This window comes from Psammomys obesus, unplaced genomic scaffold (genome assembly GCF_907164565.1).
Source record: "Psammomys obesus unplaced genomic scaffold, mPsaObe1.curated_primary_1811, whole genome shotgun sequence".
In the NCBI taxonomy this organism is placed as follows: Eukaryota; Metazoa; Chordata; class Mammalia; order Rodentia; family Muridae; genus Psammomys; species Psammomys obesus.
The window spans coordinates 3,833,981-3,847,869 of record NW_026590905.1 but is presented as its reverse complement, the minus strand read 5'-3'; the positions used below and the strand labels follow the sequence as shown (position 1 = coordinate 3,847,869).

Below are 13,889 nucleotides of genomic sequence, written 5' to 3'. Positions count from 1 at the left end.
AACACCTTTACCACACTTAACCCAGTTTGTTGTAGTACAGAATCAGACTTTGGACCTCAACAGTAGGGCCCCAGGGGTCAGGCAATCCAACCTCCCACACAAAATGCCCCCCAGGTGCTCATCCTGCTCCCAAGAGAAGGTTCTGGATTGCTTGAAGGGCTCCCAGAAATGCCAGTTGGTAGCAGAGAAGAGGCAGATTTAGCTCTCTGACCATACAGTCCGAGAGGAAAGCAACTGGGTCTTTTGCTTTTCTGGATCTTGACCTTTCTCCCAGGAAATGTTGGCAAAGTCTTCCTTTCAAGTGCAAGTAAAACTAGAGTCTCCTTCTACCACCTTGTTGGGCCCGTTTACTCTTTTGTCTTCCCTCAGGGGACATGGGTAGGGAACTGATAGAAGAAGGGCACAGCTGGGACACCAGAAGTTTGGCTGGGCAGATCCCACGGCCATGGTTGGCCATGGTTGTATAAACAGCCCACGTGGTCATTGCCTACCCAGACTCTGGGGGTCTTGGACCTGGGGCAGTACAGGCTATCCCTGGCGGATATAAGAGGGTCCCGCCAGCATGACAGGCAGCTGACTTTTAGGCCCAACTGTCCCTATGGGATGCAGCCACTTCCCTTGAGAGCTGGATCTTGAGTGAGTCTGGGCTTCTGTGCCTGAGTTGCTCCATCTTAAACATTAGTAGTTGTTGTGGGCTCCTGGCTGGGAGCTCAGGTGAGACCCTGTACTTCTCCTCTAGCCCCAGCTTGAGTGCCACCGCCTTAGGGAGGGTGAGCAAGAGGCCTGGGCATTTAGCAGCCATCATTTGTCCGTCCTCATGTGGGAGGGGCTCAAAAGCAGAAAATGTAGTGAGGAACATTTGCCGATAGTGAGAGTCTAAGTCAGTTGTGGGCAGTCCCCTGCCCCCTGGCCTGGTCCCTCCTCCTCCCGCTGTCTGCTGTGGGCTTGGCCACACACACTTAGGAAGGAAACCTGTCCAGGCAAGAAGCTGTTGTTGCCTGTCTCACAGCCAGCCTTCCTCCTCCTGCCTTTGTTTGCTCAGTCTGCCTCCCAGGTGCTGGGGAGCTGGTGAGAACCCAACCTAGAGCAGAGGCCACTTTGATTTCCCTGACTCCAAGCTGCTGCCTCCCTCCCCTGAGAGTATCTGTCCTCACTAAGGGCCAGAGTGCTAGCCCTTGCAGCCTGCCCGGGCTTATCCCCAGTGCAAATGGCATCAAGGTGCAGCGGGGGAGGAGGTGAAACTGTTAAGGCCCAAGCCCAATGGAGTGGGGTCTAAGAAATGGAAACCCCCACCCCCAGAACCTGTTGAAAACTAGCCCAGGCTGCCTGCCTGTCCTTGGCAGGGGAAGGGACACTAGTCTGCACACTGGGTGGAGCCAGGCAAGCAGGACAATTCCCTAGGCCTTTCTCCCATGCAGCCCACGTCTCTCTTTTGGGCCTGACATTCCTCCCAGACACATACCAGCACATGACAATCAAGGCTGTCAGCTCATCTGTCAGTCACCCGATCCCTCACACCTGTTCCAGGCCCAGTCCATGAGCTGCCCACCCTCACGAACGGCTATGAATAGGGTGTGCGGAGGGGGTGGTGTGTTCAGAAGGCTTGGTCACACAGAGGGACAGCTGTCCAGGACTACAGCTGCAGGGTGAGGTGGTGGTAGATTTGGATGGGCGCTGGAGCCCAAGGACTAGCTGAGGTGCTGTGGAACGGTCCTCTGGCACTGGCGGCCATCTTCTGGATCTGTGCATCACAGGCCAGATTCTAGGGTAATTCTGGGCTCCCTCCAATTCACTAATCCTACTTTGTTTTTGTTTACAAATTCTTTTATAGTACACAAATATTCCTTATCCTTTTCTTTCTGCCCATAGTCCCAAGAAATGCTGGGCTTTGGCTGGATATTCATCCATAAACACATAAATGTTTTGAAGTTGTGGGAGGTGACCGAAGAGTTAGGAGTGTATCTCAAATGGAGGGCTCAAGTTGGGGTCCTGAACTCAGGGGTAAAGTAGCTCTACTATACCCAGGGACCTGGCTTCCCCGTCACAGCGCCACCCAGAGTTGAGCAGCAGAATAGCTCCATGCAGCCTTGATTGAAAGGCCAGGTGTGCCAGGGAGCAAGAACAGTTCTTGCTCCCATGGACCTTTCCCCGGGCAAGTCACATGACATGGGTCACATGACATGTGGCCTGAGACGCTTTTTAGTATCGGGGCTTTCCCAGAGGCATCTTAAAAATGCTACATCTACTGATACATTTTATTTAGTAGTTGATTTGGCTTATATAAGGAAAAAAAAAAAGCAAGCTGGGCATGGTGGCTCATGCCTTTAAATCTCAGCACTTGGGAGGTAGAGACAGGCTCTCTGTGAGCTTGAGGCCAGCCTGGTCTACAAAGTGAATTCTAAGACAGCCAGGGCTATTACAGAGAAACCCCATCTCAGGAAAACAACAACAACAACAAAACACATAAAAGCCAAAACCAAAATCAACAAAACCAGAGTCCTTGTTTTCAAGGTTTTATCGCTTAGGGCAAAATTAAGGAATAGAAGAGAATTGATGTCACTGGGTGGTAGAATCACACTCCTATAATCCCAGCACTTGAGAGGCAGAAGCACATCGAACTCTGAGTTTGAGGCCAGCCTGATCTACAGAGTGAGTTCCAGGACTGCCAGGACTACACAGAGAAACCTTGCCCTCCAAAACCAACATAAATAAATTATATGAAAGACATCACAAGGTCTAGCAGGATGGCTCAGGGAGTCCAGGTGTTTGCCATCAAGCCTGATGACTTGAGTTCAACTCCTTAAACACACAGAAAATGGACTCACGCAAGCTGTCCTCTGACCCCCACATGCGCACCATCACACACTCGAAAGTCTGTGTGGTTAATGAGGGTAACACTGGGCAGAGGCCTGTGGCCACGTGTTTGTCATCTGAGTATTGTCACCATACAGTACCCTGGCCGTTGGGGCCCACGACAGCGTTTTGTTCGTGCACGGTCCTCATTTCTGCTCTATCACTCTAGTCCCAGCATAATCTAAGTTCACAAACTGTCAACGTTTTTAGGCCAAGCTGGCCAATTTGGTCTCCAGGGATGGTCATAGGACTTAGAGAACATGGGAGAAAGTCTGGGTTCAGGTTCGTGTTCACTTGTCCCAGGAAGACCCGGAGCCAGGGCTGGCCCACATCCTCTGGGACTCTGAGGTTGCTCTACCTGCCGGGCTCCACACCCTTCAGCTGCCCTTCCCCACAGGATTATGGAGGAGGCAGGGTGGGACGTTGTCCTGGGTTGGGGGTGGGGAGTGTAAAGGGGTCTGCTTGTTTCAGAAGCAAAACATTGGCTTGGATGCTGTTTTAATTGTTTTTCCTTCCTCCTGATGGATGGATCCATTTAAGCTGTGCACAGTGCACTGAGGCATCCTAAAAACAAAACAAAACATTTCTTCATTCTGTTCCGTATTGCTTTCCTCACTCAGCATGCTGTGCTCATCTATAATGGTAAAGGCTAGGCTAGTCCTCAGCAGTGTGCCTGTGTGTATGTGTGTGTACACATGAATTCGCATGACTTGTCTTTCTTGTCACATTAATTACAGGGTAATTAACACTCCCTTGTCAGTTTACACAAAGATTTTGCTGTTGAAAGGAAGTGGCCAAAGGAGAGAAAACTAGTGCTTGAGTGCCACCTAGTGGCCATGAGTAAGACTGCTCGTCACTGGTGCACAGAGCCTACCCAGACCTTCCTGGGTTCTGTGGAGGAGTCTGAGAACCTACATCATGATTGGCGGCTCAGCCTACACTCTGGTCCACGGGACAGTTACCTCTGTGTCATGTGGAAGGTGAAGAAGCCTCACCATAAGGCTCAGCCTCTGGTCAGGCATAGTGGCACACGTCTTTAATTCCAGCACTTGGGAGGCAGAGGCAGGCTGGTCAGGGTCAGCTCCAGGACAGCCAGACCGACGTGAGAGACCTTGTCTCGGGAAAAGAAAAACAAACAAGAAAACAAGCAAAACAACGGATGACCTTTCCGTATGTCATTTATAGGAAAATGGGTGGCGATAGAGATTTTCACGGTGAACAAAATCAGGCCAATCCAGCAAGGCGACAGCATCTTTCCACACATGCACACACACAATATATATATATTAAAAAATTAAAATGATTCCTAATTAAAATAAAGAGGCATATGTTTGGTTCAGTGAGATGACTCAGCGTACATGCACCCACCTCCAAGCCTGATGACCTGCGTGCAGCTTTCAGGATGCATGTGGTGGAGGAGAGAGGGAATGCACAAGTCCTTTGGCTTCTACACGCTTCCTCGGGCATGGGTATACTCATAAAATAAATGGGCAAGAAATTTTAAAAGCCAAAAACACCCTCTGCAAACCAAAGAGCTAGAGGCGTGTCCATCTGGAAGTGTTTACCGAGTTCAGCCCCGTAGGCACTCAGGGGCCCTGCCATGGTCCATGGGGACCCAGCTACTTCTTGACTTAGCATCCATGTGTTTGCTGGCTTTGTGGCTATACAGAATGCACGAATCACAGGGTCGTGGGACTTACTTCAGGGTTGCAGAAAACACCCCTGAGGCCACACGGTGTGCAGGAGGGTTGGATTCCTTCCTAGGGGTGAGTAAGCCTCAGTCAAGTAGACACCTCAGGGCATTGAAGACGCTGGGGATGCGGGACGGATGCCAAAGAAAACTGTAGGTACCCAGTGGAGCTGGCCCAGAGGAGAGGCGTGCCTGCAAAAGGCAGAGCCACAGGGCCTGGAATAGCCAAGCTCTTGCTCCTCAGATATCACTGGATGGATATCAGATATGGAGCTACAGAATATCGTGTTTACTTTGCTGAGTTGCTGCATTTTTTTTTAAAGATTTGTTTGTTTTTTGAGACAGAGTTTCTCTGTGTAGTTTTGGCTGTCCTGTACTTTGTAGAGCAGGCTGGCCTCAAACCCACAGAGATCCGCCTGACTCTGCCTCCTGAGTGCTGGGATCACAAGCGTGGGCCACTTCGCCTAGCTCTATTTTTTTTTAAGATTTATTTATTCATACATTTATTTATTATGTACACAGTGTTTTGCCTACATGTACACCTGATCACCAGAAGAGGGCACCAGATCTCATGTTAGATGGTTGTGAGCCACCATGTGGTTGTTGGGAATTGAAATCGGGACCTTTGGAAGAACGGTCAGTGCACTTAACCTCTGAGCCAGCTTTTCAGCCCTTTGAAAAATTTTCATGTATAGGTCTCCGTGTATATGTGAGCACATAAGCCCAGCATGGGTGCTGGGGGCTGAGCTCAGGTTCTTCATAAGAGCAGCTTTTAACCATTGAGTCATCCTCCTTTCAGCACCCGAGTTTCTTCTTGCTTCCCTTCCTCTCTTTCCCTTCGACATCGGCTTGTGATGAATGGGAAGGATGTGGGGTTTCTTTCTGATTTTGCAGGGTCTGTAGCTCAGATTGCCTCAGCAGGGACTGTGCTCTGGACACCTCTGACTGTGTGTGTTTGTATTGTGAGATGGACATGACCCTCTCCTGGCTAAGATTATGCTTTGAATCTTCAGTGTCTCCCACAGACTTGCATTTGGAATGCTGGGTCCCTGGCTTGTGGTTCTGTTTTGAAGGCTGTGGAACTTTTAAGAGGTGTGGCCTTGCCTCTGGAAATAAGACTCTAGTGGCAGGTCCTTGAAGGTGGTACCCACTCCTGGGTTGGGCTTGTGTTCTCTGCTTCCTGTGCCATGCCGTGGGACAGCCACCATCTCATGTTCCACCAGGATGGAATCGTTCTGCCATGCCTTCCCTGCTACAGGGAATGAGAGAAACCTGTCTGTCAGGTTTTTTGTTTTGTTTTGGTATTTAGTCACAGCGATCCTAAAATAATTAATAAAATATCCCACCAAGAAGTAATTAATAAAATTTCCCACCAAAACTGGGAGCTGTGAACCTAGTTCTCATTGTTTTGGAAACAAACCAGAAAGAATTAACTGAGCCTGTGTATGGGGGTAGTACCTTTTTTTTTTTCCTTATTCTTCTTTCTTTTTGGTTCTTCCAGGCCAAAGGTTCTCCTGCTAAGCTGTACCCAAGTCTTGCTCTCTCTCTCTCTCTCTTTTTTTTTTTGTAGGTGAAAGTCCATTCATAAAGCTTTTATTCCACTTATGTGACTATTAATACATGTGTTCTTCTTCTGTTTTGTTTTTTGTTTGTTTGTTTGTTTTAGTTTTTTGAGACCAGGTTTCTCTGTGTCTCCTTGGCTGTCCTAGACTTGCTTTGTAGACCAGGCTGGCCTCAAACTCATAAAGCCCCACTTGCCTCTGCCTCCCTGAGTGCCAGGATTACAGGCGCAAGCCGCCGAGCCCTGCTAATACATGTGTTCTTAACAATTATGGTTGGATTGTTCATAAACATTTCATCAGACATTAAAACAAGGCTAGTCCTCATCTCAGGTTACTTCCCTGTTACCTGTTTTTACAGCACATGTGTGTTAAGTAAGTGTCAAAAAAGAAAAAAAAACCACAAAAGTAAAAAACAAAACTAAAAAAAAAAAAGTTAAAGACACGGGCTTTTGTTTATCATGGTGCTTGCTTTACACGCGGAGCAATGGCCACCAAGCCGTTCGTTTTCACTGCATCTTTGCCTTGACATTTGTTAGATTGCCTAAAACATTTAGCTGCAGATGAAACTCGCAAAAATAATGAAAGCAACCAGCGGGGAGCCTTACAGATCATGTAATGGGAACCGTTTCTGCCCTCATCAGAGAAAACTGGGTCGCAGCTTTGCCTAGGGACCACTTCCAGAGCTGTGGTCAAGGTTGTGTGTGAAGACACGCCGTCCCAGTGGGCATCCATGGATGTTTGTGTGCGCCACAGCCTCACAAGTAGCCCAAAACGTAAAGTGCCTACAAAGACTAGTTACTACGGGTAACTCCTTAAACTTAACTGGCTCCACTCAGCGGCTCCCTACACCCATTCTCTTCTCTGGTCCAAGAAAGTGCTGGACCCCCAAGGGCACACCCGGAAACAGCCATATCTTTCTGTGTCCCCGGCAGGCAGACCTCAATACCAACATCGACGATGAGGGCAGCGCCTTCTATGGGGTCTCCAGCCAGTATGAGAGCCCCGAGAACATGATCATTACCTGCTCTACCAAGGTGTGCTCGTTCGGCAAGCAAGTGGTAGAGAAAGTTGAGGTAGGAGTCCACCCAGTGGGTGCAGGGCTTGGTCTGTGTGCTCCCTCTCACTGGCTCTCTCCTGCTGGCAGGGTGGCTAAGGGAGGCCCCGGGCTCCTTGTGGCTTCTGTGTACCTTCAGGAAGTGCATGTTTTGGGTTGGGTGTGAGGCATCTGATAAATGACTGATTTAATTGCCTGGGGCCGCCTCAGAGCCCCAGCTGACTCTCCTGGCTGACATTCCTCTTGAACCTTCCTTGCAAAACGCCCCACATCTAGAGCACGGCCGGAGTACATGCTAGCCCAAGGGATTTCTCCCTAATCCCGCTGTGTCGTTGACAGCTGGGCCCAGGGATAGGAGAGGCCTTTCCCAGCCACACACCTCTCTAGAGGCGGAGGCAGAGGTGAGAAGGGATGTTCAGGGATCCTTTGCTCCTTACCTTTTGCTCCCTGGATGCCGAAAACTTAGGGGTCCCTTTTCTCCAGGTGTTTGGGTTTCTGTAAGAGCCTGGCGTATGCCAGGCAGGAACTCAACCACAGAGCTTACTTTACTGTCAACCCTTACTCTCCCCCTCCTTCTTTCTCCCCTCCCTCTTTCTTAGTTCCTTTCTTTTTTGCTTCTTTCCTTCCTCTGTCCATCTCTCCCTCTTCCTTCTTCCTTCCTCCCTTCCTTGAGGCCATCTTTAGATCCCTCTGCCCTAGCATCCCAGCAGCACTCAGCTTACCTTTCAGGTTGGGAGTGCCCTGGAGACCGTACACTTGGGCGGAAGCTCCTGCCTCTCTCCCACTCACCCCGTCAAGGGCAGGCGGCTGGTGGTGAGCACAAGCGAGAGGAGCTGGGTCTTGATCCCTGTGCCCCTCCCCCACCCCCTTCCTCACACACCACTTCTCTCTAAGGAGGTATCCAGTCATCCCCACCATGTGCTGGTTCCGGTAGCTGTGACATTCTGGTCCTATTGAGTAATGACAAAAATGGCTCTAAAGCCTGCATCCTATCCTACTCGTGGGCCTAAAGTCTGTAACCCTGTAACACTGTTCATGACGTCAGTCTGGTCACCTCTTGGCTCCCCGAGGTCTTATTTGATGGTGTCCTCTCCAACTGGGGTTGACAGCCACCTCATGTCAAACAGCTAGGTGCCAGCCTGGCCCTGGGAAAGGATCTTGACCTTGGAGTCCCAACCTCAGAATTGCCAGGGAGTGTTTGATACCTGCTGAGCCCCATTCATGTAACTGTCTCAGTCTTGGCAGTGGGTCTGTGGGTGTGCCGTCTTTTGTCCCGTTTGGTGTTAAAGATAATGAGGTTTTGAGGCGTCCATGTCTCTATCCAGTCATCATCCCACCCGCCATCCATCCAGCTCCTATGCCAGTAGCATCCACCACCAAGGTTCATGCATATGGTGGCTCCATCGCAAAGGTGCTGGTGCCCTCCCCCACCACGGCCTCGTGCGCAGCACCTGCCCCGTCTCATTGCTGCTACTTCCAGGTCCTAACATTTCCCTCTCCTGGAGGTGTCCGCCTGTCATGTCAGTGGCAAGGGGGAGAGGCCTGGCCGTAGCGTCCTGAACCCTCAGAGGATGACTTCGCTTGCTCCTGGCTTGTCTTCTGCCTCTGCTCCCCATGGGTGGCGATCAGATTTTTGCACATCCCCGTTGAACTGGGCTTGGGGAAGGAGGGGGAGGGACGAGGCTGAGCCTCTGTTGCCCCTCCCCTGGGGCTTCTGCAGACCGAGTATGCGCGCTACGAGAACGGCCACTACTTGTACCGGATCCACCGGTCCCCGCTGTGTGAGTACATGGTCAACTTCATCCACAAGCTGAAGCACTTGCCGGAGAAGTACATGATGAACAGCGTGCTGGAGAATTTCACCATCCTGCAGGTATGGTGTGGGCCACCTGCCGGGGCTGTGGCGCCTCGGTGGCTGGCACCCGTGGCTTCCCCGGCCAGCTCTCTGACCCTCACCTTCCTCCAACCCGCAGGTGGTCACCAACCGGGACACCCAGGAGACCCTGCTGTGTATTGCGTACGTCTTCGAAGTGTCAGCCAGCGAGCACGGGGCTCAGCACCACATCTACCGGCTTGTGAAAGAATGAAAGACTGTGGAGGACAGCGATGGGGGGACGGGTCCAGGAAGTAGGGAACTGGGAGGGAACCTTCAGGGACAGCCCCCAGAAGTGCCAAGAGAGCCAAGCAGGGCTGCTGTTCTTACCAGGAGCAAACTGCCTGATCTTGCACTGCTCAACCCCCACCCCCCAAAATAAACCCAAGGTGTCAGGTACTTCCAGAGGAGCTGGTCTGGCTGTATGAGCCCAGAAGGGCAGGGGAGAAGGGGGCGCTAGGAGGCAAGCTGGAAGCCATGGCCAGAGATGCCCCAGGATGGTCCAGGAGCCAGAACCCCAGTGGACTCAACCATGCGAATCACCAGACACCAAAGCTCAAGACCCGGTGGTCCCTTCTCAGCCGCTGGAACCTTAAACTCTGCTGCTGTCAACTCTGGTGGCCCGAGGACAGGTGGTACATGGGTCACACACCCAGGAATGCTGTGCCTGACTTTGTACACCGTCTGTCGGCCCCGCCACTGCTGCCTGAGGATAGCGACAGCCAAAGGCTCCAGCCCTGCAAACAGGGCCAGATTTAAGCGTGGCTGCCACATAGTTGTTGGACAGAAACTGGGGAAGAGCTACTCAGGTGGCTTTGCTCCTTGAGCAGTGCTCCTGCAGGGGCCGGGGGCTCCAGACTGAGGCAAGGCTTGGAGGTAGGGAATCCTGCATCGGGGCCGGCATTTCCAGCTGCCTGACCTCGGCAGGCCCACCTCAGCTCCTCTGTGTGTCCCCTTTCTTCTCTGCTCAGCACTGAGAAGAGGAGGATGCTATAAAGTGCCTCGGCCATGCTGTGCCAGTTAAATGATCCAGTTCTTGGCCCCTTGCTTCTCTCCCTCTGGAGGGCCTGGATCTGTCTCTCTGCTGCCCTCTCAAGGCTTTCTGGGGTCTGCTTCCTCATTTGGAGTCAGTTCTAGTAGCCTGGAGCCTCAGGAAGAGAGATCCAACCTGGGCGTGTTGTGCCCAGGACTCAGGGATGCGCATCTGTGAGGATGCAAGAAATGGGCAGGGCAGCGTTGAGGGGATGCTCACAGAGGTGAGGAACAAGGGTTCTGGAGTCAGCCTAGCCAGACCCTGGCGTGCGGCCTTGGTCGTATTAATGTCATGGTGCCTCAGTTTCCCCATCTGTAAAATGGGTATAACATTCACCTACCTCGACTATGGACAGTGCCTCACAGTGCTGAGCACATCCACATCTTCAAGAAATAAGCATCGGTACTACCCTTGGGAGCTTCAGCTCCAGCTAAGGAACCAGACTGGGGAGCTACACACGGGGGTAGGGTGGTCCCTATAGCAACTGCCCGTCATAGATAGGAGGGATCTGGTGGTCTCAGGGAAGAGGTCTTGAGGGAACAGTGTCTGAGAGGAGGATGGCTAATATTTATTGATGTCATTTCTGTGGTTTTTGGTGCTGGGGCAGACCCCAGGGCCCGGCACAGGCTGAGTGACCATGCCAGAAGTATGCAAATATTAGTATATGGGAGGAGGCTGGTAGCATCTCAGAGGAGGAACACGGACAAGCTGCCCGGTCTTTCTGTAGCTCAAAATTCCCTCTCCTTAACTCAAAGCAATTTAACCCATATCCTGTGCCCCACCATATTGGGGTGGTAGCTGGACCCTTCCTGGGCCCGCTTCCTAGTGCATTGTATAGGGATCCTGCTGTCAAGGGGAGTCAGGGCTCCCAGAAAGACTACTGTGTCACATGCCCTGTGACAGATGCAGCCCGTGTTTGCAAATCCCAGCCCTGGCGCTCTTCCCTCCCTACCTGTACCGCCTGGGAGCAGCATTCTCGGAAGCTCCAGCCTCACACATTTCAGGCTTTTATGCGAGCAGCGTCTTGGCACACGGAGGGATACAACCCTTTTCTATCGGAAGCGGGTCAGTCCAGGTATTGGGTTCCCGTGTGGGTCATAAGTTCTTCCTTTGTGAACTGACCCCCATGGCCTAGTAGAGAGTCACCACAGAAGACAGTCACAGTTGCCTCTGCACTCACGTCACTATGGAGCCTGACTAGAGTACCTCCCTCACCCCACCAAGCTGTGCTGGGGCCATTTTCTTTTAGTTAAGATCTCCCTCTCTTCCCTGGGCTAATATCTTCAGTGGTCCTCTTGCCTCAGCTTCCTGAGGTGCTGGGTGGTCCCAGCTGCTCACCACTGTGCCCTGCAGGCCTAAATTAAAGGTTAAGAAAGTGAGGCCCAGAGAGTTTAGGGAAGTTGCTCGGGTTGTTGTTTTTCTTTCCTTCTTTGGCTTTGTGAGTGGTTGTTTAACTTCTGAGGGGTGACAGGCTCTGGGAATGTGTCCACAAGCAAAACAGACAAGGTGGTGCCTAGCTTGCTTTGGCCTCGAGGCAAAGCTAAGGGGACTTGTAGGTAGTGGGAAGTGTTGTGGAGGGGGAGGGCACACCAAGGTCAATGCTCAGTGTCACCTTAGGGGAGGCTGCTGAGGCCCAGCATCTTCATTGACTCCTGAGCCACAGACAAGTGGATCCGAAGGAACATTCCAAGGGAGAGAATGGAGAGTTCTGAAGTCAGGGAAGGGTTGGGTGTGTCCAGGGGTATGTTGAGTGACAGAAGTTGGACGTAGTCCCTTGCCAACATGCCAGGTAGAAAAAAGGCCAGTCAGTCCTTTGTGTGCCCTGCACTCCCTGTGTGGATGTGGACTTTGGAATTCTGTCAGGGTGGTAGCGAGGCCTGGAGTTGTTAAGTGAGGGAGTACATTCCCTTGATGCTGTTTTTAGAAAGCAGCTCTAGACCCCTTGGTTTCTACAAAGTCGCAGGTGTAATTGTTGCTCCCAAGCCCATCCAGCCTGCTCCCCTAGGCATCTGGGGGTGGAAACTATTTGTTTCCTGCCTCTGTTCCACTTAGCAGCCATGTGAAAGGCAAGGGAGAGTGCGCCAGGCATGGCCGTCCATATTGCTGGGCCCATGAGGTGAGCGAGGGTCCCCAAGTCCTGGGAATAGAGAGCCCTCTGCCCGGGGAGCGAAAACCTTCTGGTGTTATCCAGTTAGCAAATAATGTCAGAAATGACAGTTAGGGACAGGTTGAAAGGTCTTCTGCCTCACAGGGTCTAACCCTGACAGAGCAGATTGTAACAAAATGTCACCAACGTGTCATAGGAATGGAAGGAATGTGTCCTGACCAAAAAACAAAACCAAAAACCACAAAGACCCAAACAAATTAATAATAATAAAATCACAGATACACACACCCAGAGAATAAGAGAGAGAGAGAGAGCTTGTGTATATGTATGTACACGTTTCTGTGTCCTAGACCTCTGTGATAGGTGAAGGGGCCTAAGGTGTGGCCTTACATCCCCATGCTTTCCCAGCCTGTGAGGACTGAGTGCCTATGGCAGAGGCTCAGGAGACAGCTCCTGACACCCTGGCCTTGCAGATATGCTAACCTCTATCCGCCAGAAGAGAAACAATAGGACAGGGAGGGTGAGCTCCCCTCAGGGTTTCTATCCAGTGGCCATCTGGGTCTGACCCCTGCTGAAATCCTATTTTCTGTCTCAAAGCTATGGTAGCAGAGGGCAGTGGCACCTTGGATAACCTATTTTACAGATCGGAAAGAAAATTGCCTTTTTGCCAGACTTAGAGAATGTAGCTAACTAATAAGCCCAGCCAGGCGCCTGGTTGCATGCCTGCAATCCCCACTCCCTCCAGAAGGAGAATGAGACCAGTATGGACTGCACAGTGAAACCTGATCTCTGAAATAAATTTCTTTAAAAAGTATCCGGAACTTGGCTTTTGTATATATAGTAAGAAGGGGCACAGGTAGGCAAGTGCCCTCCTAGAGAGCCAGCGCCCGTGCGGTGGAAATGAGGGGTATTTTATGCTCACGATGTCTATTCATCTTTAAGGTTTTTGTATTTCTTTTTCTATGTAAACCTCCATCTCTTCAAATCTTCAGTAAAGTGTGCTACAAACACAGATGTGTGCATGCATGTGATTTCTTTGTGCAGGAATGGGAGCTCTGCGCCTGTTCACGCAAACTAGTGGCAGGTACACACAGAGACTGGCCTGAGCTGAACCAAGACAGTGGGAGCAGGAACCGACCCCAGCACTGAAGAGTTACAATGCTTTGGAATATGGCATGCTAAGAGGTTGGCCATCGCTCCACGGCACTGCCGAGCACCTAATTCACATCATGCTGTCCTGAACTAGCTTGAGGTTCAGGGAGGGCCAATGCAGAAACCCCACAAGTACCTGCTGCGCTCTCCCTTCACTCCCCGCCCTGAGCAGGGAGACAGGAGGCCTTGCCTGGATGACTGGACCTGCCTTTCTGAGCGCCTTCCTCCCCGGACCAGAAGACTGAGGAAGGACACTTGATTCTCATTGGAGTTGGGGGTTGGGGATGTTACTGAGAGTTGGGGCTGAGAAGGAAGCTGTGGTCAGCTCTGTGCTGAGACATGATGTGTTTAGAGACAGAAGGAGGAAAAGCAGGAGCGTGATTGGCCCTCAGTGGTAAAGGAAAAGTTTTGGGGTCAGGGGAGGTCAGCTGCTACTCACAGGAAGATGAGGATGAGAGTGGAGAAGTGACCACTTATGACAGAGACCCCTGTCTTCTCTCTCTCTCTCTCTCTCTTCCTTCCAAGACAGGGTTTCTCTATGTAGCCTTGGCTCTCCTGGACTTGA

The 13,889-nt window shown here is 51.4% G+C and overlaps 1 protein-coding gene across 1 annotated transcript in view; it reads left to right on the top strand.

Annotated features, from left to right (window-relative positions):
• Positions 1-12,986, top strand: part of Tead4 (TEA domain transcription factor 4) — a 74,545-nt gene extending 61,559 nt beyond the window's left edge. Inside the window, exons 11-13 of the mRNA XM_055609398.1 lie at positions 7,038-7,178; positions 8,880-9,032; positions 9,133-12,986. Coding sequence (XP_055465373.1) covers positions 7,038-7,178; positions 8,880-9,032; positions 9,133-9,246 — 408 coding nt within the window. The 3' untranslated portion in view covers positions 9,247-12,986. The remainder of the gene's footprint in view (positions 1-7,037; positions 7,179-8,879; positions 9,033-9,132) is intronic.
• The last annotated feature ends 903 nt before the right edge of the window (positions 12,987-13,889 follow it).